The 27524-nt window shown below is 30.9% G+C and overlaps 3 protein-coding genes across 4 annotated transcripts; all 3 read right to left on the reverse strand.

The window, feature by feature from the left end:
- Nucleotides 1-22: 22 nt before the first annotated feature.
- On the reverse strand, nt 23-1805 carry LOC143198813 (glyoxal reductase). Its single transcript, XM_076408319.1, has 6 exons — nt 1362-1805; nt 1060-1140; nt 892-999; nt 696-834; nt 502-643; nt 23-441 (listed from the first exon to the last, which is right to left on the reverse strand). Exons 1-6 carry the CDS (start codon nt 1498-1500, stop codon nt 100-102), a joined length of 951 nt encoding a protein of 316 aa, XP_076264434.1. The 5' UTR covers nt 1501-1805; the 3' UTR covers nt 23-99.
- A 431-nt stretch (nt 1806-2236) lies between these two features.
- On the reverse strand, nt 2237-3098 carry LOC143198824 (histone H2A). The gene is made up of 3 exons (XM_076408334.1): nt 2862-3098; nt 2606-2738; nt 2237-2546 (listed from the first exon to the last, which is right to left on the reverse strand). Exons 1-3 carry the CDS (start codon nt 2968-2970, stop codon nt 2381-2383), a joined length of 408 nt encoding a protein of 135 aa, XP_076264449.1. The 5' UTR covers nt 2971-3098; the 3' UTR covers nt 2237-2380.
- A 1122-nt stretch (nt 3099-4220) lies between these two features.
- On the reverse strand, nt 4221-26102 carry LOC143198812 (caspase-1). Of its 2 annotated transcripts, XM_076408318.1 has the most exons (6): nt 25911-26079; nt 25778-25859; nt 25047-25297; nt 6179-6328; nt 5934-6098; nt 4221-5728 (listed from the first exon to the last, which is right to left on the reverse strand). In XM_076408318.1, exons 1-6 carry the CDS (start codon nt 25918-25920, stop codon nt 5463-5465), a joined length of 924 nt encoding a protein of 307 aa, XP_076264433.1. In that variant the 5' UTR covers nt 25921-26079; the 3' UTR covers nt 4221-5462. The 2 variants fall into 2 exon arrangements, with proteins under 2 accessions (XP_076264433.1, XP_076264432.1); XM_076408317.1 differs by having other exon boundaries at nt 25778-26102.
- Nucleotides 26103-27524: the final 1422 nt, after the last annotated feature.

Genomic DNA, 27524 nt, shown 5'->3' on the forward strand with positions numbered 1-27524 from the left:
GCTATTAATCAAACATAAAACCTGTAGCTAAATATATGTATTTCTTAAAAAACAATAAAAAACAAAATTACTAAAATAACTTAAGTTACAAGTACAAATTTAAGCAATTGTTTCTGGGTCCCAGGCATATTTATTTAAAGAAAAGTTATTTAATGTTTGCATATCTTCTTGTGGAATTACGAAATTAAGATTAATGTTATCATCAATATGCTGCTTAGATCTGGCTTTTGGAATAATACCCAGGTTTTGTTGGAGTGCCCAACGTAGTAGCACTTGTGCTGGAGTTTTACCCAATTTTGTCGCGATTTCAACAACTTTATTGTCCTTAATTAAGTCTGGATTTCCTGATCCACCTAACGACGAGTATGCTTGAAGTAAAATGCCATTTTGACGACAATAGTCCAATAGGTCCTGTGGATGATAATGTGGATGCCACTCAACCTACATGATTATATACTTATTGCCATATACAGTTAACATGTGATATAAAATAAGCTATACCTGGTTTACTGCTGGTTTAATTCCATGATCATTAGCTAATAATTCCTTTAAATGCCTTACAAGATAATTTGACACACCTATGTTTTTAGTCAATCCATTTTTAACACCTTGTACCATTAACTTCCAACTTTCATCTCTTAATCTGTACCAAACCAAAATTTAAGTATAAACAAAAATAATTGTCAATAATATACCTTGAATTATTTAAATTTGAAGCCTTTACTTTAAAAGCTCCCGGCCAATGTATTAAATATAAATCAACATAACCAGTATTTAACTTGCGAACAGATTCTTGAAGAGCCCTATAAGCCCCTTCTCCTTGATCATCAGGCGCTAACAAATTAATATGGATAAATAATTAAAATACAATATAAAAGGGAAAATACACACATAATTTTGTTGTGATCCAAATATCCTTACGAGTTAAGTTATATTTTGGTAGTAACTCTTTTAAGGCCCTACCAATTTCTTCTTCATTTCTATATACTTTGGCAGTGTCTGTAAATTGGTATATAATATATTTATAACACTAGCAAAATTAATTATTGCTTGTTATACCTATCAGACGATACCCTGCTGCTAAAGCTTTATCAAGAACATCTCTAATTAATTCATATCCTTGGATTTGATAAGTTCCAACTATAAAAAAATAATATAAGTTATAATATGAGTTGTTGTTTAAAACGAATTATTAATTGGACCAACATTAATTACACGCATCCCAAACATTAAACACTATCAACATCAACTTTCATATTCTTAAAGTGAATGGAATTAATTAATTGTTAAAAATGTTAAAGTAACTGTATTTAGATTAGTTATAAATTCTTAAGATTCGTTTATAAAGAATTACTACTTACATCCTACTAGTGGCATTAAATCTCCGCTGAGCAATTGATAATTCATATCTTTTGCTAATGTATTGTCTTCAGCTTGAACTATTGGGCAAATGGCAAAAAAAGCTGACGTAACAAAAACAAACAAAGACAAAGAAGTCATTTTGTGTATGGTTGATCTATTCTGTCCAAGATGTTCTCGCAAAATAACACGTTCATTTGGATGGGATTTCTTATATATCTTTGTGTTTTTTTTTCTTTTATAAAACGGTTGCCAAGGTTATCAAGTTTTTAATTATATTCATAGTTGAACAACGCTCAATTAGCATGATGAACGTGAAGATTTGTACAAAAGTAATTATGGATAATTAAAAAAAAAATATATATATTTTATCTGTTTTAAAATATAAAATATTTTATCATTTAAACTATTTGACAATTGATTGATATAAATAAACTTTAACTCAAAATGGATCTACCCTCTAATCTTTGTACTACATACCAAATTTACCTTTACACTTGTCCAACTTAAATACCAAATGTACATTTTTTACAGATATACCCCCTTAATGTCTTTAATACACTTAGATCAATGTATAAATCAATATATTATGTAAAGTGCCAAATAGTGTTATAACAGTCCTCTTGAATAAATAATATTTAGAGCTAATAGTAAGACTATCTCAGGTAACGAATTGCTCAGTTCAATGCTCTTACTGGTTAGATAATTACTTGTTTGTATATATTCCACAAAAACAGTCAGATATATTAAAATATCAAATTTTTTTAAGCAGCCAATACTTGAAAGGACCTGGATATGATTTTTTCCAGATATCAAGATAACTTAATATGTTTATAAATTAGAGTATATTTCAAATTAAATGATTTTACATAAAGTATAATATTGAACACTTTTTATTTGAAACATAACTTACAAAATATGGTTGTCTGAAGAATATGACACAATCATAACGGACTAACAAAAAAAACTCTCTTATCAAGATGAAACACTAACTTAAACAAAGTAATACATGACAAATATATTAATAATCTTGAGATTGAGTTTTGCCCGCACCACTTGATCCAGACCCAGTTTTCTTTGGCAGCAAAACTGCTTGAATGTTGGGCAATACACCTCCTTGAGCAATCGTAACTCCAGATAAGAGTTTGTTCAACTCTTCGTCATTTCTTATAGCCAGTTGTAAATGTCTAAAAAAGGATCATTGGAAATGAGCCCATTCCTAAATTATCAAATATTCTAAATATACCTTGGGATAATTCTAGTCTTCTTATTGTCTCTGGCAGCATTTCCTGCCAATTCTAGAACTTCAGCAGCTAAATATTCCATTACAGCTGCTAAATATACTGGAGCTCCACCACCAACACGTTCTGCATAGTTGCCTGAAAGCATACAAAATAAGGAAGACATAAACAATAATACAATCAAATTTTAACAGTTTGTCGCTAAAACTATTATGTGTCAACGGTTTGGGTGTTTATTTGAAATTTTGGTTGAAAATCTACCTTTTCTCAAGAGACGATGGACACGGCCTACTGGAAATTGTAATCCTGCCCTACTGGAACGAGTCTTCTGCTTTGCTTTAGCTTTTCCTCCTTTACCACGGCCAGACATTTTGAAAACTTCTAGTGTTAAAACTTAGACCAAAAATGAGTAAACCCAACCGACCGCTAAAGAGGCCAAACACGAAATACGGCGGGAAAATAACTATTTGGAGATTAACCGGCAAAAACGGTTAACGAAAAAAAGGGCGGGATATTATTAGTTGACATCTGCTGAAGTTAACAGTTGTGATTGGATATTGACATACATCCTTATTTAAGCACATATGTTAGAAAAGGAAACAAAAATAGATTTAGGGATGTTTCACTCTGTCAGGCCTATGTCAAGCATATTGGTTCTCCAATATTTTATGGAATAACGTTCAGACATATATAAATTTGTTGCAGTCACATTTATATAAGATTCTATATTAATTTTTAAATTATGTCTTACATTTTTTTGTTATATCCTATCTCTATGGAAACGTACTTTTTTATTATCTATAAAATTTAGACATTGTATTATAACTTTTAATATTTATTTTAATAAATTATAATTTAAGGATTGAATTTATTATTTACTATATTTGAATTTAAATTTAGCTTGTGAGTTCAAGTATAAAAAACATATAAACTCTAGTGTACAATAAAATATACTACTCTAGTCTCATATAAAATATTTTTTTAACTTGACCAAATAGGATAAAATAAAGCTATATATATATTACCGGTAGCTTAATAAAACAATCTGCTGTTCATTGTACATTTTCTTCCTGGGTGACCTTGCGCCTAATTACAATACATTATTAACAATATCCTTTACCTTAAAGGAATACTATAAAAGAGTTAATAGGGTGCTTCATAGAATCGTTTACGTCCTTACTTGGTGTTGATCTTTTTAACATAGATTTAGTTAAAAATTGTATATCATTTACTAATTTACAATTTTTTAAAAATATTTATTCTTTATTTTATATATTAAATGTTATTGTTTGTTTTTATTATATTTGAATTAAAATTTTACAGACAAGTGAGCCGAAAGGTGTCTTATTTTTTGCATATATCTTTCTTAAACTGTGGGTTAACTAAATTTCTTTTCTAAATCCAAGTAAGTGGTTATATTTTATATAAATACGATTAATCATTACATTGTCATGATGGAATATAATTGCTAATGCTGAACATATGAATTGACCATATCGTTTTGTTTATTATCCTGTTGTGATATAACAAATTCCAATGCAGTCAGTTATGTGATTATTCGGTGGTGGAATCAAATAATACACCGTCGTATGCCACGCAAATTAATATGAAAATACTAAATAGTTTATAGAAAATACTTTATTTATCTAAAGAATTACAGTATACCAAATATTTATCAAAAATGAGCAAAAGTTAACCTATGGCATAAAAATAACATCAATATAAATATATAAACGATATACCTAGATTTCTAATTGGCCGTTTTACTACACATTTATATAAAAATATTGCTAAATTCAAAACTATAATAGCAGCTTTTTTAAACATTAGTTACCTAGGTATATTACACATAAATATGATCACATTATATATCAAAAAAAGGTCTTAAATCTACCATACAACTGGCTATTAAGAATATACAAAAAAGATGTATATATTTCCTATTCTTGTCCATGAATTTATAAATATACATATAAAAAACATCCAAAAATGCCCATTGGACACCACATTGAAAGACAATGGCACAACAAATGGCTTATGAAATAGTTGTCACTGGTAAGTCTTCTTTACACTTTATGTAATAGATTAATGATAATTATCAGACAGTTCATTTTGCTGAACTAAACAGTACTAAGGCTCTGTTTTAAATTTTGTACCATTAGTTATATACTCAATTAGATATATAAGTGTATTAAAAAAAATTTCATATGTATTTAGATTTTTGTGAGATATTTGCGGCAGTGATATTTAGTTTAAAAAGAATGCTAATAGTAAAAAAATAAAAGTGCATTAACAGAATAGGAACTATAACAAACGTAAGCAATTGCCATGTAAACAAATATATAAAAATTATTTTATTTTGAGGTGAATAAAAATTGTTTTCAAGTAATCGGAGATATGGCATATTTTTATTAGGTCAAAAAAATTAAAAGTTATTGATATTGTTAAAAGATAAGTGAAATTCAAATTAATTAAAGTTACAGAGCATTTAACAATTTATATTAAATAAATTGTACTGGACTAGCTTGTACTTGGTAACTTTTCTTAGTAGTGACCCAATAAAAAAATCCATTGTAATATTTTGTAAAATATATACACTCCTCCCTTACAAAGCTTAATAAAAACTAGTGATATTTATGTGATAAAATTCCGTAATATGAGAAGATGTTCCGTCGATTCACCACATGATAATAACCCATGGTAGTGAGAATATTTTATTGCACCCTCTCACATTTACCAAAAAGCTATATATTTAACAATTTTAAATATAATTATGATATTTTAAAATTAATGACAAATAATTATATGTTGGATTTTTGTTTTTGCAATACCTGTTTCAAAATTATATATTAAAAGATTCCTCTATACAAAATTGCTAGGACCTGGTAAAAACTTAGATTTCTGAAACTTAATGAGCCTGGTCAACTGGCTTATAATACAGGGTATTTGCTTTTGGCCATGCATTTGTATATTGCCCGGAACATTACTCTCAAATTCTGTAGCGACTTTTCTCGATACAAATGTTAGTAGGGTCATTAGGTCCAGTTTGAATGCATTTTCTGATAATTCTTCACATAATGCTTGAATGAACCAAGAACCTTTGGTAGTATTTCTCCAAGAGAAGAAACCTGAAATAGCATATGCAAATCATTTAATATTAAATATATATATATATATATATATATATAAAAAATTGATACACAATGTCCAGTATTGTTGTTAATTTAGAATTGGTGTATCTTAAAGTATTAATTTGCAAAAATTATAAATATATAAAAAAATAATTAAAAGCAAAGTGTTATGTCCAATATAAAATTATTATGTAAACAATACCATTAGCTGTGGAATATACAATTAAAAAATCAGCATGTGTAGGTATTCTGTAAGACTCGTGCCGTTCACCGTCTGTTTCAGTGCGATTAGCATCTCGATGCAAATCAACTCCCGGATCCAAATTATCTCCTTGACAAGCTTGAAAGAAAAACATCTTTGGTTTTCCTAAAAAGAAAAAAATAATAAATACAAAAATAAGATAGAGACAAAATAGATAAAAATAATCACAAAATAATTAATCTGACCTGCTAAAGTCGGACATTTATCAGCGGTGAACGTGGACCATAGACTTTGGGTTTTATATGGTTTGTCTTTAGCGTAGACAATATCAGCTTCGCCATGTGTTAATGTCACAACTAGAATGCAATCGTGGTTAGAATGGTCCATTTTTGACGCTAAAGAAAATAAGAGTTAAAAAAATTAAACGGGTGTGTTTCATTGTTATTAATAATAAAAAAATACAGTCTATTCAAAGTTTATTTGTATATGCGTCATCGATATTTGTGACGTCAAAACGTTGCAATGTTGCCGCATCAACTCTGAGTTTTAGTTCTGTTTGGCTTTGACATACAACAAAATTCTTACAAATATATATATATATATATATATATATATATATATATATATATATATATATATATATATATATATAATCAAATATAATTTACTTTATCATTATAGTACATCTTAAAAACTACAGTTAATTAGACATCCACAACAGTTACAACATCTTATCACTATTGCTTAAGAATTTTGCATATGACAACTGGAAGACTTTGACAGGTTAATTCGTTTGTGTTCGAACTAATCAGACAGTATTGTGCCTCTTTTTAACAGGAATGAAATGAGACGGAAAATATTGTCTGATTCTAATACGAATTTACAAATTGCGGCAGGCAACACAATAAACATCTTGATGACGCATATACAATTAAACTTAGAATAGACTATATGTACATGTACTGTTGTTAGTATTCTTAGGAAGATATTAGAAAGATGATTTTTAAAATTGTCTTATAGAATCGATTCATTGGCAACCTTTAATAACGACAATACCTGAATCCGTTGACATCTATTATTGATACTATGAAATATATAATAAAAAGCAACAATAATGTTATTAATTTCAGATAATAGTTTTCTTCTTATAGGGTGGTTATGTGATATTAACAAAAATTATAAATTCGGCGATGAAAATTAATAAACGACTAAGTTTCAAAATACTGTGAAATCCTGTTTTTTTTTTAAATTTACCTTATGGTTAGTATTTATCCTAATTAAATAGGAAGACGTAAACCTCTCAGGGGTTGCTTCCGTTCAATTTCAGGCAATAATAGGGAGCCCAAAAGATGAACTAAGAGAAAGAAAATGCTATAGAAATATGATGAATTTTTAATTTTGCGTCATAGAGAAGTTTGAGTCCAGGGCTTAGGTACTATTATTCAGTAATATTTTGTCATAAATTAGTAAAATAGAGACATTTTAAATCATCAGGAATTATGAAATCTGAATTTTAATGCAATCCTTTTAAGCTGTTAAGCTAAATTTCTAATTATTAAATACTTTAATTTCCTTCACACAGATGTGAAAATCACTAGCAACTAGTAAATGAGCAAAAAATAAATGAAAAATACTATACTTTCAATTCAGGTCAATTCTTAGTAATAAAAAGTATAGAAAGTAGAAGTTAAAATGTTATCACTTATATATACCGGAAGAAATTTGATATTATTTTTGGTAATTTACATGGAATAATTAAGATACATAACGACATACTGTGGTATTAAATACAATCTTATCTTATATTCGCTAAAAAGACAACAATCTATTGATGTTGTACTTGTAAACCCCTACTTAGCTAATAAACACAATTGGTAATTTGTTATTTTAGATTATTTTTTCTTAAGTGGTTTATATAGTAATGGCTGGTGATAATATATAACTGCGCTGAATGATTAATTTATTTGCAGCTTTTTTAAAAATATTTTAGGGTATTTTTTTACCAACTAAGGTTTATCTGGACCGGATCTACTGCTTAACGTGGACTCCTAACCACAATCCTCGGCATTAACTGGCAAAATATTTATTAACTATCAAATTAATTACAAGCAGAGGTTGTTTATTTTTTACGTGACAATTTGACACACTTCTCCCTCACCTATTTTTTGATAACGTAAATCTTCACCTATTTTTTGTTTTGTTTGTTGTCACTATAGTTGACATCTCTATTTAGTGCCTGTTTTCCTATTTATTGCTCCAAATTTATGACGTCAGCATATCACAATGTTGCTGCATTAACTAAAAATTTTGGATTCTTGCCAGTTTGTAACCTCTCATCATTATCACTAGCGCTTTGAACATTTTTATCTGATATTTGAAAACAGTACCAACACAAATAAAATTTTGCACACACATCTTCTCTTTTCGCATTCTGCATTCTTTCGCAGTATATTCAACATCATACTGTTTTACTGGAAGGCTACTGACTATATAGCAGGTCAATTGAAAAGTCACCGGGCTGGCAAATAGATGGCGCTATTAGAATAAAATCCAGATGTTTTTAGTTAGCCCTAACCTTCAAAAGATGCGTGTATAAATTTGACATCAGTCAGATCATTAGTTTGTTATCAATTTTTGTTATTGTGAAGAAAATGGATAAAATGAAATTTCGCGTGTTGATAAAATATTGCTTTTTGAAGGGAAAAAATACAGTTGACGCAAAAACTTGGCTTGATGCCAAGTTTCCGGACACTGCACCAGGAAAATCAACCATCAAAGCTTGGTATGCTAAATTTAGACATGCCGAAATGAGCACCGAAGACGATGAACGCAGTGGACGCCCAAAAGAAGTTCTACCGACGAAAACATTTAAATAACCCACAAAATGATTTTGAATGACCGTAAATTGAAAATGAATGAAATAGCAGACACTCTAAAGATATCAACTGAACGTGTACATCATACTAATCACGAATATTTGGGTATGAGAAAGCTCTGTGTAAAGTGGGTGCCGCGCGAGCTCACTTTTGTCCAAAAACAACGACGAGTTGATGATTCGGAACAGTGTTTGAATATGATCAAGCGTAATAAACCCGAGTTTTTGCGTCGATATGTGATAATGGATGAAACATGGCTCCATCATTTTACTCCGAAGTCCAACGACAGTCATCCGAGTGGACATCACACGATCAACCCCCTCCAAAGCGTGGGAAAACGCAACAGTCAGCTAGCAAGGTTATGGCGTCGGTATTTTGGGATGTGCATGGAATAATTTTCATTGACTACCTTGAAAAAGGAAGGACCATCAACAGCGACTATTACATAGCGTTATTGGACCGTTTGAATGACGAAATCGCCGAAAAACGGCCGCATTTGAAGAAAAAGAAACTGCTTCACCAAGACAATGCACCGTGTCAAAAATCTATGAATTGGGCTTCGAATTGCTTCCTCATCCATCGTATTCTTCAGATCTGACCCCCAGCGACTATTTCCTGTTCTCAGATCTCAAAAGAATGCTCACTGGGAAGAAATTTTCGAAAAGAGGTGATCGACGAAACTAAGGCCAATTTTGAAGCAAAGAACAAATCGTACTACAAAAGTGGTATCGAAAAGTTGGAGAGTCGCTATAATGAGTGTATCACCCTTAAATGGAATTATGTTGAATACAAGAAAACTAATTTTGGCAAAACAATGTGTTTTACTATGGTAGGCCGGGGACTTTTCAATTGACCTGTTAAATTCTTATTCTTTTAAGGTATTTGTCAAACAATTATAAGGAGAAAACAATTTCAACAAAGAGCCATCCGTTAATGTCTATCAGGTAATCTAATTGTAAGAGTTTTACGGGTTAACAAAATTATAAGGTTCCATCTTAAGACGATAAACATTTGATGAATCACTTCGATAAAAACATGTTCGAAGAAAAAAAAGAAAGAAATTGAACCCAACTCACCATTCTGATGAGTAAGCGTGAATAATATGCACCTGTCGATTAGACGTGCAGTTTTCGGTTAGTTTTCAACATTCAATCGGTTGACTAAAGAATACCGTTTTCGTCTTGAAGACAGACGATAATTATACTATATTTTAGAAATTTGGAAAAATCGTTATTTTTTATATTTTCGAAGCTCAACCTTTTGAGAATATATCTTTAGGAGGATATTTCAAAATTTAAATTGTTTTAGTCACACGGCACATAATTCGGCGTCATTTTACCTGAAAATTTAGTTCAGTTCCAACCTTCGTAGGGTGAAGACGTATTTTCAATACGGTCCAAGCTATAAAAAGATACCTTTCTTTAAAAAAACCCAGTATTTTATTACGGTTATTTAATTGAGTGTTAAAAACGCATAACAGATGCGGCTATCCGTCTCTCAGTGGACCTAAAGTGTAGTGAATACGTGTTTACGTGACCAGACAAAAGGACTGCATCTCATTTTGATTAGTTTTTAAAATAATTTCATCTTATTTTACAACAGTCCTTTTGAAATCCATTTATTGTATTTATAGTAAAAAACTAGTGCTAAAATAACGTAAGTGAAAAATGAAGTGCGTGAAATAAACAATGTATTTATTTTATTTTTTTTATCCTCTGGAAGTAAATTAAATAAAATATTAAAAATTAAAAAATGGCAAACAATAGCGATTCAACCAAATCACCTGCACACTTTGATATAAGATTAGAACAAACAGCAATAACGCAAACTCCACCATCAGAATGGACTACAGTCGTTAACAAAAAACGATTGAGAAGTCCAGAAGAAGAAATCGCGAGGAAACAAACAAGAATCAGTGACTATTGGTTGCAGAAACCGATAGAGACAAAAAACAGTTTTAGCAACCTGTCGGAAGAAATTGAAGAGAACATACAACCAAGCCCTGAAAAAGTTGTTCCCAAACCACCACCAATAACAGTCTATAAGGTAGGAATAATAAAAAACATCCATGATTTATTAAAAACCATTACTACGAACTACACAATTAAAACAGTGAGCTATGAAACAATTAAAATCCAATTGTTCGAAGCGGATCACTTTAAAGTTCTTATAAAAGAATTAGATGAAAGAAACACCCAATACCATACATTCAGGCCAAAATCCGAGAGAACATTTAAATTCGTATTAAAAGGATTACATCACGGGACGGACTTTAACACCATCAAGGTAGCACTAGCTGAAAAAGGCCACGAGGTCGTAAATATTCACAATATACGACATCACACGACAAAAAAACCTCTGCCTATGTTTTATATAGACATAAAACCTAATGGAAACAATAAGGCGGTGTATGAAATCACCAAATTGGAAAATAATATTATTAAATGCGAACCACCACATATAAAAAGAATTATACCACAATGCACAAGGTGTCAAGCGCACGGGCACACAAAGACTTACTGTCGCAAATCATATAGATGCGTAAAATGTGCAGGAGAACATAAGACAGGAGATTGTACTCGTAAAGTTCGCGAGGAAAAAGTGAAATGTGTCAACTGTAACGGAAATCATCCAGCGAACTACAAGGGTTGCGCAGTTCACAAGCAACTACAGCAGAAACTCTATCCTGCCTTAAGGGAAAAAAGGCATCAACAAAAACAATCCACTACTACCAATCTACCACTACCCACCAGAACAAGTCAACCAGACATAACTTATGCCCAAATAGTTGAAAATGGTTCAGCACAAAAACGAGAGACAATATCTCAACCTACTGAAACTAGCAACATCTCAAGATTAGAAAATATAATGGCCAAACTAATGGATCAAATGATGCCTAATGCCTGAAACCAATAGCTACAAAATCGCCGTCTGGAATGCCAATGGGCTCCAACAACATGCCAGGGAACTAAAAATGTTCGTAATTGAACAAAATATTGATGTTATGTTGGTTTCCGAAACACACTTTACGGACAAAAATTATTTGAAAGTTCCTAAATATAAGCTTTATCATACAAATCACCCTGATGATAAAGCACATGGAGGTACAGCCATAATAATTCGAGATGATATAAAGCATTTCGAAAAAGAAAAATTCCGCAAAGACTACCTGCAAGCCACCAGTATAACCATAGAGGAAGCCCATGGACCATTAACAATTTCTGCGATTTATTGCCCACCCAAACATAACAACAAGGCAGAACAATTTCAAGAATTCTTCCGTACGCTAGGTAATAGATTTATAGCAGGAGGAGATTATAATGCAAAACATTTAATGTGGGGTTCAAGAATAATAACCTCAAAAGGTAGAGAACTGCTCAAAGCCATAAGGATAGATAACTTACAACATATCTCTACTGGTGAACCAACATATTGGCCTTCAGACAGAAATAAAAAACCAGACACAATAGATTTCTGTATTACAAAAAATATTGATCCAAAAAAGTGTCAGGCAGAATCATGTTTCGACCTGTCTTCTGATCATTCACCAATAATAGTAACAATTTCTTCAAAAATTACCATCAAAGATAAACCCCCTTCTCTGTGCAATAATAGAACTAACTGGCCCTCATTTAGAGAAAACTTAGACCAAAATATCTCTCTAAACTTACCGTTACAAACTGAAATGGATATAGAAATAGCAGCAATAAATCTTACAAAAAATATACAGGAGGCAGCATATTCCGCGACTCCCAACATTGAAACATTTCCAAGAAAAAATACACATATATCATGTACAATACAGAAAAAGATAGCAGAAAAAAGAAAGTTACGACGAAATTGGCAACAGCAAAGGACTGAAGAGAATAAAAGAAAATTTAATAGGGCCATAAAAGAGCTGAGAGATCTAATCCAAATCGAACAGAACCAAGGCATTCAAGAATACCTAGAAAACTTGACATCAACTGAGGCTACAGACTATTCGTTGTGGAAAGCAACAAAAAAGCTTAGGAGATCCCAGCAGCATAACCCACCTATTAAAACAAGTGAAAATAATTGGGCGAGAAGCAATAAAGAGAAGGCCGACATTTTCTCAAAACACTTAAAAAATGTTTTTAAACCTTTCCAGTCTCAGCTACATAAAGATGACGAAAATAAAATTACTAGCTTTCTAGATTCGCCATTTCAAATGGATTTACCGCACGAGAAATTAACGGTCAAAAAAGTTAAACATACAATAATGAGAGAGATTAATATTAAAAAAGCTCCTGGTTATGACTTAATTACTGGCAAAATTTTAAAAGAACTATCAGAAAAGGCTATAAAACTATTAACATATATATTTAATGCTATGCTACGAATTAATTACTTCCCTAGTATCTGGAAAGTAGCTAAAATATTAATGATACTTAAACCAGGAAAAATACCAGAAGATGTGACCTCCTACCGACCTATAAGTTTATTACCAATAATCTCGAAAGTTTTCGAGAAGTTATACATAAAAAAACTAAACTATATAATAGAAAAAAGAAAAATTATTCCAGAACATCAGTTTGGCTTTCGCAATAAGCATGGGACTATAGAACAAGTGCATAGACTTGTAAACCAAATAAACGCTGACCTAAATGCCAAAAGATATTGTTCGGCTGCTTTCCTAGACATATCTCAGGCTTTTGACAAAGTATGGCATACGGGCTTGCAGGTTAAACTAAAGAAACTTCTCCCTCATCCGGACTATCAGCTCCTAAAATCGTATCTCACTGACAGACATTTTATTGTAAATCAAGGCGATGAACATACCGAATTAAATCCCATATATTCAGGAGTTCCGCAAGGTAGTGTACTGGGTCCAGTACTGTATCTTCTGTATACGGCTGATCTGCCCACCACAAAAATAACTACTGTGGCAACATATGCAGACGATACAGCAATCTTAGCATCCCATGAAGATCCAGTCACAGCATCAATAAACCTACAAACCCACCTGGAGCAAATACAATTATGGTTGAAGACATGGCGCATTAAAGCCAATGAATCAAAATCCACGCATATAACGTTTACCCTGCGTAGAAGAATATGTCCACCAGTAAATATCAATCATCGCCAACTCCCCCAAGCAGACCATGTTAAATATCTTGGTATGCATTTAGATCGACGCCTAACCTGGAAGAAGCACATACTCTCTAAACGGAAACAACTAGGACTAAAATTATATCAAATGTATTGGCTCATTGGGCGCAAATCCAAGTTATCATTAGATAACAAGGTATTGCTGTATGAGTCTATACTCAAGCCCATTTGGACATATGGAATTCAACTATGGGGTACCGCTAGCAAATCTAATATATCCATCATTCAACGGTTCCAAAATAAGGTGTTGCGTGCCATTGTTGATGCTCCGTACTATATTTCAAATAAAGTGATACAACGCGATATTCCTCTAGAACCTATAACGAGTGTAATCCAACGTGTTTGTGTGAAGTACTTCGAAAGAGTGTCAGTGCATCCCAATGTACTCGCTAATCAGCTAAATATGCGACGTGATAGTGAAGTGCGTAGACTAAAACGTTTAACACCATCTGATCTGATTACTGGACATATGTAGAGTTTAGAATAAGCATTAGAATAAGACTAATTAATTAAGATAATATTTTATACAGAAGATTGCTTAATGAAGTGATTTTCTACATGCCATGTATATATAATATAAACAGAAGAAATACTTATAAAATTTTTTTGAAACGGTTAACGTGATAACTCAAGTTCCACTGAACCGATTTTCTTAAATATTTATGGGAGCTTTTTCTCTATACATTCTTCTAGGGTATCATAGTAGTAATTATACCATTTTAAAAAATTCAGAACTGCTAAAAAAGCCGTAAATTGGCAAAAAGAAATGTTTGATTTTATTTTACTTTACTTTGACAATATGTACGAAACAAGAGAAAAGCTCACACCAAAATTCAACAACTTTACTTTAGATGTCATGTGAGTCATGTCGTCGCAATTTTGCCGCATTAAATTGGACTTTTGGTCTACAACGTTTGCGGGTTTCTAACCTCGAATTATTATGATTATTTCTTTGAAAAATTGTGTAGAAATTTGACAACAGGGCAATGACCACTACCAACACAAATCGAATTTTATAAATTTATTTGGTTAGATGTTCGTAAGCATCAGATAGCATTTTGTATCTTTTTAGCTAGGGTAAAATGAGAAGGAAAATCCGCTTCGAGTTTAAAACCAATTTTATGTTGTTACAACCTTTATTCGACGTCACTTACAACCTGAATTGGCTATTTTATTGGGAGGACTATAGATGCTATGTGATTATAATAACTAGAGCCTGAAAATAATTTAAATTTTGAAAAATGATCTTAAGAGTATATCTTTAATGGTATTAATATGTATTTAATGTAGAAATTGTATTTCTAATATTTATCGAACAAAATAATACAAATACAGTCAATTCAAAATAGCAGTGACACGAGTGTCAATATATGTCCGTCTAAAGTTGTAAATTCGTTTTACAATCAGAAAATTTCCTTGTCATTTTATTCTATTTAAAAAGAGATAGAATGCTGTTAGAGAAGTTCGAACATGTAATGTTTTTTGCACCTTGCAGCTGCACTGTATATTACTACGGAAACCGTCACTAAAATATCTCAAAAAATAAAAAACAATCAATCTTAAACTCGCTAAAAAGAAACCGTGTTTATGAGAAACAGGTGACGAATCAAGCTTGGTGTTTCAGAGATCAAATATACAAGATGTATACAACAGTAATGTAAAAGATATACAGCTATTTGAGAGATGTAGAACATCCGTTCATACATGAACTTCCTCAAGGTCATGGCAAGATAAATATAGTTAATAAATATAGTGTAAAGACAACAAAGGTTCATGGAGAAAGGTAAACGTTGGAATAACTATCGATTAGGTTTTGTTAGTCATAACATAATGCATCAATGCATTATGCAAAGTCTGGATTTATGGAAAGAGGCATTGTTGAAAATAACACCTTCATTTGTATGAGCTCGATCAGACACATTGAAGAAGAAATTGACAAATGGTAGAATTTTGAGCAAGTTTTTAATAAATTGGAAATAAACAGCTTGGTTATTAACTTTACTAGTATTTTTGAAAGTGACTGTGATTGAATAAAACTTTATGAATCTTGGTTTTTGATTCAATGCTGACGATTACCAAGACAGGGTGATGAAAGAGGAAACCACTGAAGGTCAGTATACAATTAATATACTTTAATTGTAGGGAATTGTAATAAAGTGTGAAAACTTTATGAGCATGTGTGTTATCCTTCAGAATATACATGAACGTTTGGTTAACATGTATAAGTAGAGAAATAACACTAACTGTCTTGCAGATATGGCAAATGCATTAAGGGGGATGCAGTGATTAAATGTAGTCTTATCAAGAAATGTATACGGATAGTAACAGGACAAACTAAAGAGAAATATAGTAATATCATAATGACTTTACAAGGATATCACTACATACAAAAACGCCGCTAGAACCCTACCGATACTAGTGTGAAAAAAAGCTTAATGTATATATAATAAAACAACTCTAACCTATAAAGTATTGTGGCTGTAAAATTAATTTAACGTAGTAATGTAGTTTTAAGTTCTTCGATAATAAATGTATTTGATGTACTATAATGTTAAAATAAATTATATTTAATAAAATATTTGTTCAATTATTTTATTTATATTAAAATTTTGTTATATGTTATAAACTCAGAATAGCTGCGGCAACATTGCGACGTTTCCCGTGTAACTGCTATTTTGAATTGACTATATTGAATTTGAATAGACTATATATCATGTATATAATTGTTTTTAAACCGTCTATATGACAGATCGAGTCTCTATTTCTTCACACTGTTGATATAAAAAAGGACCATAAGATAAATTTAGGTGGCTACAGCGTACGCTCAGATACATAATTAGAATTCACATTTGATTTCAAACGTTAGTTATGCAGTTTGCTTTGGGAAAACATTTGCGTGTTTGGAATACCGACGGTTCTCTATCGTCGATTGTTTTTTTGGCAGTTAAAACTCCAACATGTTGGAAATTAATGTAGAGTTTAAAATAAAATAACGACAAAGAATCGTAATAACTATTTGTCGTTTATTATTATTTCTATTAGGCCTAAACATTAGTTTACAAGAGTTTTTTTTTTATTTGAGGCTTTATCATGAAAAATCGGTACAATGTATTTTATTCAAAGTATAAATCAGAAGAAGCAAGGTCTAGAGAATACAACGGATGGAATAGAACTTCACATTTTATATATTCGCACTGATTTTGCAATATGTGGTCGAGTGTTGTCATGCTGAAGAATACCATTCTTGTGTCTTTGCTCGTATTTCAGTCGTTTTTTTCGCACAGTGCTCGGCATAAATGCATTAATTGTAGACGATATCGATCTCCATTGATAGTTTCATTAGATTTAGCAACTCATATACCACTCCAAGCTGATCCCACCAAATAGAGAGCATTAGCTTGGTTGACATAGCCATGGTTGATGCATGACCAGGCATTCTCTATGAGTTCTTTGTGATATTGCCGTTGAAGCAGAATTCCACACATTACCTTTTACCTTTCAATGTCCCCTGGCTTCAATTCATAGAGCACAAAATATCGAAGCATTTTCAAGAGATTTTAAATGCTTTCTTGTATTATTCTCAAAAATTCTGCATATTCTTCTTCAAAATAATATTCAAAATAACCACTCTTAAAACGCCGAAACCATTTACATGTTGGTGTAAGCGTGGTTTTCATAAGTTTCACAGAGCATTCGATGACCTTTAGTCACCTTTTCCTTTAAATTGAAGTAGAAAAATAAAACATGCCGCAAAAGTTATTTACTCGTTACAAATTCAGACGTTTTCAATGCACTGAAAACAAATAATCTTCACACTTTGGCCAAAAGGCACGTACTGAAAGTCAAACCTATCAATGAGGCATCAACAGTAACACCATCTGTTGTAAATACTAAAAATGTATATATAGTATATTTTTGGTCCGTATATTATATTCGTGTTGGTTCGTTATTTACATCAAATGATGGACTTAATAGGTGTCATACTAATAATTAGTATCGTGGTTATGACATCAATATTTTCGGATATTTTTAAAGAATAAATTGTTATAAATATTATAAATAATAATAAAATAGACGTTTGTTAATGTGAACTGAAACAAATTATAGTTCACGTTATCAAAATGTTTACATTAACGACCGTTATTTAAATAATAAATATTTTATTTAAAAAAAAACCGTTAACAACGTAACAAACAAAATAAACAAATATTTCAAGAGCGATAATCTTATTAATGATAAATATGTCTTATTTAAATTGATAGCACTAAAGATATATGAAAATGGGTAAACGCCCTAAAGGCTATTTTGATTAATTTTATTGGCCGATAAAATGATACCGAATAAAATTCCCAATCAATGAAATTCCATCACAACAAAAGCATAATATAAAATATTTTCTTTACAGATACCTGTAATAGTAATTTAAACTAACCAATCAAATCCAGTGTAATGAATGGCCTTCTCTGCTAAGACCAAACAAAACAATTCTACAATTGTATGTATTAAGTTAACACTCTATAGAATACGAGGGTCACTATTTATATTTCGGGAATAGGAAAAAACAAATAGTTAAGCTGCGAATATATTTTTATTGTTTTTCAAAGTACTCGCCACGATGATCGATACACTTTTGCATACGCTTAAACCAATTTTCAAAGCATTTATTCCATTCCGAATGAAGGTATCTTCAAAATATGATTTTTGAACGTTCAATAGCTTCTTCGGGTGATGAAAATCGTTGACCAGTTTATTCTTCACGGATGGGAACAAAAAGAAGTCATTGGGTGCCAAATCAGGGCTGTACGGCGTATGACCCATCAATTCGATGTTTTGAGTGGTCAAATAGTCTCTTGTTTGAGAGCTCGCATTTTCATGATGAACAACAATCCGGCGTCTCTTGTTTGTTTTCCTTATTTCACCGAACACTTCTGGCAAACAAATGGTTGTGTACCAATCAGAATTTATTGTTCTACGATCTTCTAGAGGCACTGTTGCAATATGACCAGTTTTCCCGAAGAAACAGGCCAGCATTTTCTTTGAAGTATTTCGTGCGCGAACAACTTTTGGTGGATGTGGTTCATCTTGGAAAACCCATACAGTAGACTGCTGCTTACTCATTAGACTGCTGCGGGCTCATACGAATATATCCATGATTCGTCACCTGTCATGATTTTATAAACGTCATTCACAGCGCTGCGATTGAATTGTTTAAGCATTTCTTTACACCAAACGACACGAGCCTTTTTTTGAACGATTGTCAAATTGTGCAGGATCTAACGCGAAAATAGGCGATATGACGATCTTGCTTAAACATTTCGGAGCATTGATGTTTTCTGGTACAACAGCTGATTTTGGACGACCTTCACGAAACTCGTCGGACAGCGAATTACGACCATAATTGTATTCATTAAACCAGCGATACCGGGTGGTTTTTGACGGAGCCTCTTCGCCAAAAGTCAAATTTAGTTGGTTGTGATAATCCACGTCAAAAATCGTAAAAATCGCTCACGGTTCAGTTCTATTTTTTGCCGAGACGAAACTTAATATAAAATAAACAAATAGCGTCCGTGCGACAAAATGTTCTGAGTACGTATATCATCAAAACTGTCAAACTTTACGATAGAACCGTCAGATGGACTCACATGATAACAGTGTTGCCAATTCCCGAAATATAAATAGTGACCCTCGTACTCTATGTTGGGGCTATGTATACCGTATACTTTATACGCCGCTGTATTTATGTCAATACATTTTTCACTAAATGTCGCCGAAGGTGGCGATAGGTCGCAGCTGTCTCGGACAATGTCCACGTATTTTTCAGAGTCGTTCCCGGTATCTTCCATCCAACAAGGCGGATATTCAAGAATTAATTAGCGTTTCCATAAAATTCTATAAGTATTTAAATTACAAAGTTTGACTGATGAAAGTTTGGGGTTATTATAGCTTTGGGCTTAAGAATATTCATCATTGTGGGGCAGCTTTAAACCTTTTAGAATTAATGAAAGCTTTTCGAACAAAATCTTATTCTTATGACATTTTATTTTCCTGTTGTAGTGATTAAAACTGACCCCTTAGGTCATGCGATTTAAACCATTTGTGTGTAACACATAATCAATCCTATCTTCGCAAATAAATCGATTTTTACCTGAAAGCCGACAACTGGCTGTATTATTGTCATATGATCGAATATAATTTCTGTACTATTTTAAGGTATATATCAAAAATTAAAGTTTTTAAAATGACATAAACATAAAAAATCACCAAAGATAAGCTTATCTACATTAGCGTGTAATCTAACAGTAGTTAGAAGCCAACATTTGAAAGAATATATTAGTTTCCTGTTTAACCGGTTCCAAGATGATCGAAAATACTCATAATCATAAACATTCTGCTGTAGTTGCATTGATAAGTGATAATTTTGACAAATAAAATAACACCATGAACTTACAAAATGATTTAGTAACTTTTATTTTTATTTTATTTACATTTGTCATTAGCCGTATACGCTAATAATATGGTATAAAATATATGCTAATAATATGGTATAGTATATATATGGTAAAAAATACTAAAATAAGACTTAATACTATTGATTGGAAATCATTTACATTTTTATAGACGATATTAACGGCGATTCTAGTCTAAAAATTTGAAAATATCGGTTTTTTTATTGTCAAACCTTAACCCTTTAACAATATGCCCTTAGGAGGATTTTTTGAAATTGAAATTATTTTCACGATATCTAAACCGGCTTGGCCGGATCAGGAACAGCTGGGTTTATGCAACAGGACAATTGAGAAGTCCCCGGCGTGACACATAGATGGCGCTACTAGAATTAAATCCATATGTTTTTTTAGTTAGTTCTAAGCCTGAAAAGGTGCGTGTATAAATTTGACAGCTGTTGGATCATTAGTTTGTGAATTCTCAGAAGATCTCAAAAGAATGCTCGCTAGAAAGAAATTTTGTAGCCAGCCAGTTTGTAACAATCGACCTTGAAAGTAACGCGCCTTTGTGCTTATATAGATTTATATGTAATATATGGGGCTTTATGTTTTTTTTTAGTTTGCTTGTGAATAACTATATATTGTAAATTAATATAGTAGCATTTTGGAACGCTATTTTCGAAGGGCAAAAAAATTAAATTGTAAATGATAAATAGTAAGATACTTTTGACTGGCATAATAGGTAATACTTTGGGCTGGTATAATAAGTAATTTTTTTTTGATAAACTTTCACGATTTTTGTTCAAGCCTTTTGTTTGTCAAAACTTTTTTCCTAAAATCTTGAAAACTAATATTAGGTTCCAAGGATTTCAGAAATTGCATCAATTCCAAAAGATTCGAAGAAGTTTTTGTATTAGAAGTTGTTAAATTTCTTTCAAAAATATTAACGGTAAAGAGGCGAATAAAGTATATTAACTATCTGTAATAAATACATTTTCTTATATTCTCTATGATTTCCGGGATTTTAACAAGTAAATGGGGAAAAAATTTACAAAATTGTCTATTAGACGTCTTATACTACCCTTGGAAAATATAGAACCTTTAGAATTAACTGCTCCAAGCAATTATCTCCATCCTTTCCTGTCTCACAATTTATACAGACAAGAATTCCTACATCTTCGTCTGACATCACAAATGGAAAAAATGGAAATAGTAATTACTATTTTCAGTTACTAGTTTTTTTACTATCGACTGTTTGGACTGTTTTCAATCGGTAGTTCCCAAAGCTAGTTTTAATTTAACAGTAATTGCATTAGAATATAACAGTGCGATTCAAAGTCAGTCATAATGCCTATTAGTAATATGTCGTATTTCTAAAGCCCTTTTCGTCACCATACGTTTCCAAGAAGATTTGCAATGTTTATCTGCAAGTTAACATTTAACTTGGATAAATAAACCTTAATCCAAAACATATAACAAAGATAACGTGTTCTGAGATAGGGATACTGTTATAAAAAAATTAATAAAACACGTAATTCTTATTATCTAATTTAATTAAATTAAAAAATTAAATAATCAATAAATATTATAATATAAATATAATTGTGAAAAATTAATAAATTAAATAAAATAAAAAACCGTGATTTTAAGGTTGTCCGGATGTACCGAACGTTTACCAAATACAGAAATTGACATTATTGGTGTTATTATTAACGAATTATTAAATAAGATTACTTATTTGAATCTACTTGTTTGGACTGATATTTTAATTGTTTAAAACTTATACTAGTTCCGGTGTTGTCGTTATTGGGCAATAGATATACGTATCTGCGTAGTTATTTTGTTATACTTTTTGCGGTTGTTGAGCAATAACAAGAATAACTGTAATAAAAAACAATTATTTTAAATAATCTTAATAGTAATACCTTTAAATAACAATTTGCCGCAAATAAATTCGCCTTTACTGATAGTTAAATAACCTTGAACAAGTCTTTTATTTGGACTGTTGGTGCTGGCATGAAGTTTGGTAGGCCTATTTCACCAATAGGCGATACCTATTCGTGAAATAGGGTAGGTGATTATTTTTGAAAAACTTTATGACAATTCTACGTATTTATTCTATCCGGAACCAAAGTTATTTCTATAAAAAAAATTGATTTGGGAAAAAAATTGGTGTTTGAAAAAGTGTAATTTTAATTCTAATATGTACTGATGGTGTGAGGTTCCCTAATTTAATTATAAATCGACAAAAACTCTACTAAGAGAAATGTGTACCGAGGTAAATAACACACTGTTAATAGCATTTGAGGTTAGATCTCATTTGTTTTGTTTATTCTATATGTGAGTACCTAATAATATTTAATATAATGTGATATACTTTATATGTGGTGTATGGGATTCTAACTGAACTCACTGCACATTCACGAACGATTATATATTCTCAAAATACAAGGAAAAATGTTAATTAAATTCAAGCCTTCGGCAAGTGTCAATCAAATCCCATCATGGTTATATTATAAAAACATTTGGTTTCTTGTGCATCAAATAGTTTGATGGCATATACTTCATTAGGTTAGGGGTAATTTATACATATATGATTGAATAATGTGATTTTATTAAGTTGTACTACCTGGTAGGTGTGTTATGACCAACAGAAATTTTAAACATTTCTAACAATACTTCCAGATGACGTATGAACCCAAATGTAGTAACTGGAGTTAAGTAAAGTAAAAGAAACTAAACAGGAATCTAGTATAAAAATTCATAGGCAAACTCAATAGGTTAAAAAATGCCTGAACACAGATCTTGTAAAGTACTATAAAGATATTTTAATAAACTTTAAAATTACAATTTGGGTATTTTATTTACACAAATAGCAAATTTACACACAAAGCTGCTAAGAGTTTATGATAATCTAACATCCTTCATAAAATGTATAAAATTTGAACCATTTTTTGTACCATATTTACTATAACAATGTAAAATAAATATTTTGGTTGATCAAATACATTTGTAATCTGTACCTTATTATATTATTCAATTATCATTAATATTATTAAATTTTTGGGTAGGTTTGCCATCAATACAATTTTTATTTGAAAGCAAATATAGGGCATGTAATTTCAATAATAAATAATAATAATAAATTTCAACAATTTGTGCTATTATTTGGTACTTTTTACAGTTATTACTTGCACTTATTAATTTTCTTACCAAGTGTTATACTGATAGAATTTTTACTTGATATTCTTCAATATTCTAACCTATTTTTTTCTAGAATTGAAATGAATAAGTATTCCAGACATATGGTTAGTGTACCTGAAATATTTCAATTCTACAAAAGTTCTAGTATTCTTTTTAAAGTTATTACTTCAATTACAGTCACTATCGACAAATCGATTCTGAGCAAATTTAGATTATTTGCACTGAGTATTGGTATGAAGAGCGTTAATAATATATTACATGAACATTTAGCTGTCAAAAATATTTATTCACGTTAGATCTTGTATAATTTCATAAAAGCCCAAAAACATGAACGCTTGAGGTAAGAAATGGTCAACAATGAACACAATCGCGGAGCATCAAAAGCTGCGTATAATATTTACACAGGTGATAAATCTTGGATCTATGCGTATGAACCCCAAACAAAACAATCCACTGTATAACTCTTCCAAGACGAGCCAAATGTGTTTAACTGACCAAAAAGTCGAAATGATCGGTCCCCCTCCTTACACCCCTGATTTGACACCAAGTGACCTTTTAATAATCCCCGCATATCAAGAATAAGTTGCGTCGCCACCGTTTTTCACAATTCATTTAACGTGGTATTTTACTAAACTCTCCGGGAATTTTTCAGGTAGATGCAACTTACTTCATTGTCCGAGTCGAAAGCGGTATCATTGAAAATGATACCGCTTTCGTTCCAATACCGTTTTATTTAGTGTTGGTTTTTTTACCTATTTATTACTAGTTAATTTATATTTGTTCCATTTAATTAAAAACGTCTATCCTGACAAGTTATTGTGCTTCGATTAATAATATTGATAAAACTTCCCAATTTACGCTTACAGCACGCTTGATTCAATAATCTGGTCTTTGTGGCCGTTTGGAATAGGTGGCTACCTACTTTACGAGATAAAAAGTTGGATGGGAAATTCCACCAATTATTAAACAATCTATCTTATTCCCCGTCCCGTTAGGACAATATCGTCTATTTTTTCTTTATATTTTTCATAATCAGCACATATTAAGGTACACAATTTCATAAAGTTAATCAATCACTGTGCGATACAGCTATTGAGATTATCTGTCTTACTATTTACTGGTTAAAAAGCCCAATAAATTCACTATAAGATAGAAAGTATAATAATGTATATTAAAACAATATACGATCACACTAGGATGACCTCCGGATTTACCCGATATGGTTCCCAATTTCACATAATGAAAAGGACAAAGAACCTATGATTATATTATAAACAATACTAAACCGGATTATACTCCTATATAATAATACTAATAATATTGAGAATAAACTCTAAAAATGCATTTAAAATTAAAAAAGGTAAATACAAAGTTTCGACGAACGACAGCTTCTTCCAATAAATTAAAAGCTCACAATAACCAACAATTATTAATTTTTAAAAAATCAAAAAATAACTCACCGTCTTCTATAATTTTTTCGATGTCATCTTTTTTTAGATCCTTATACATAAAAACATCGAAATCCAAATTTTTCAAACATGCTTGTAATTTGTTGGCATCTTCCATGGTTCCTGAACGTGGTTTTAGCGAACCATATTCAAATATCTCATGGTTAAATATGATAGCAATACCTCTTCGTGGATGCGCCATATTATAGTAAGGTGCATCTTTAGATACAGGCATTCTGGCTGTGTACCCATTGTAGGACGTCCTACAACAATTTGCAAAAACTACACTTTTATACATATATTAACATCCATCGTAAAAGAAACGTCCTAGGTACTAACATTGTATTACTTTACTACTTTTGACGTTCATTATTTATAAGAGCACCTATATATTTAATCTACAACTAATACTTGAAAATTGAAAAGTTTTAAAAGTATTTCTATAAACCAATCTATATATAAGATATTTTTATAACAAGTAATATATTGAATATTTAAAATATTTAAAAAGAAAAATGTTTTATTAAAAATAAACCTTACAGAGCTCGAAAACCATAAATTCAACTATGTTCATATACAAATATGTAATATAATTTTCAAATAACTCTATTTATTATTCTTCAAACATATAAATTACTACAAATGAGTATATACGAATTACATGCAATACAAAGAAATATTGTTATTTTAGAAACGAAATGCACGATAAAAATATCTTTACTTAATATAAGACAATAACATACCCTGGCCTGCCAAGAGCGTCCCTTTCATCACTATTGGCTATTTGTTTATTATGAATGCTCCCATTGCAGACGTTTCCATCTCCTGTATCACAACCAGTTATCACATTTAAAAATCTACCAACTTCATCTTTACCTTTATCCATTTTAAATAACTTAACTTATGATTTACACAATAAAGGTTAAAATTAAAATGTTTATAGATAAAAAATTAACCAACATCCAAAACGACACTTTTCACGCACAACAGTTTTTGTTTGATCTAAAATTCGTTTTTGGTTCTTTGTTTCTCTCTGCAACTATCCTTCTTTAGATATCTTTTTCTAACATATATGCAACCAATATTTAAACTTCTTTAGATTATCCGAATGTATAAAAATGGCTTTAATATATGATAATTAAAATGAATAAGAGCTAATTGTTTGTTCAAGATATAGTAACAATAACATAATAATTAATAAACAAAACATACAATAATTCTGATTAATATTTTATTCTAAAGTACTAGAAAATAATTAATTTATCATAATTCTTGGAAAAATATTGCTATTTAACATATTATTATTGCTGTTATTACTATCACTATTACTTGTTATTAATATTTTAAAATTATACTTATTTTCATGTTGCTTTTGATTAATATAATCTGTAGTTGACAGGTTAAACCCTTCTCGTTCTGTTGTACACCTTGTACATTATTCATAAAGAAGAAGAATGTCCTTAAGTGACGTCTCCTTGATATTTTTTTTGGGAAACACAAAATACACAGAATACATGTACAATGTACACAGGGGTGTGCAACTACAATGCTAAGTGGTGGGGCAAAATCTTGTTTAGTCCAATCATTGGTGGCGCTGACAACGTGAATTTGATTGGTTACTTTAAAATAGTTATGTAGAATCCTGTAAGGAAAATAATTTGCTTTGATTGGTCAGCCATTTCACGTGACTATTTTATGACGTCACATTTGCTGGCCAATAATATTTGAATGAAAATCGAATTTAATTTAAAAAACTAATTTATTAAAATAAAATCCTATACAAATATACATAATTGCAAAAAGCAAAAATAAATAAACTACAAAAATGTAAATAAAAAAAATTAAAAGCCCCATACTCCAGACAAAATAATTAAAATACTCTTCTATAACGCCTGCTCCCTTTTTCGTATTTGTTTAGTGCCATCAATTTTATAGGATCTATTAGAGTTCTATCTTGTATTTGTGCTATACTGAAGGTAAACTTTAAGTCCTTCCCTGTTAATATTGAATTAACTTGTTTAACCCAAAAATACAATGAACATTTGACAATAAGATTTAAAATGTGGTCTTCAAAATCGCTATGGACTGGGCAGTTGAAACGTTTAAAATTTATGTGTTTTTTTAAGACATCTCTCAGAATAACAGATATGCTATTTTTATGACAAAATCTAGGTATTAAATAAAAGAGATAGCTTAAAGATCTACAAACAGTATAGTAAAACAGTCTTGATGGAGTTGTTAATTTGGGTCTACGCGGCTGCATCGCTTCTATAAAATCAGTATCGAGTTTTTGATCTGTGGAACTACTTAATGTAGAATGTAGACAGATATTGCACGTTGTCTTTTTTCTCAGAAGTTTTATCAAATAGCCTGAAATATAGACTAACGTGCAACGTTCCACTCTTGTTTTCCTCAGAGCAAAGTTCTCTGGAACTGAAAATATAGACTCAACTGGTGATTCTACAACCTCTGGTGATGCTACATCTCCAG

The sequence above is a fragment of the Rhynchophorus ferrugineus genome, unplaced genomic scaffold (assembly GCF_030347505.1).
Source record: "Rhynchophorus ferrugineus isolate W39M unplaced genomic scaffold, kcgeb_rfMv2 rfM6, whole genome shotgun sequence".
Lineage (NCBI taxonomy): Eukaryota > Metazoa > Arthropoda > Insecta > Coleoptera > Curculionidae > Rhynchophorus > Rhynchophorus ferrugineus.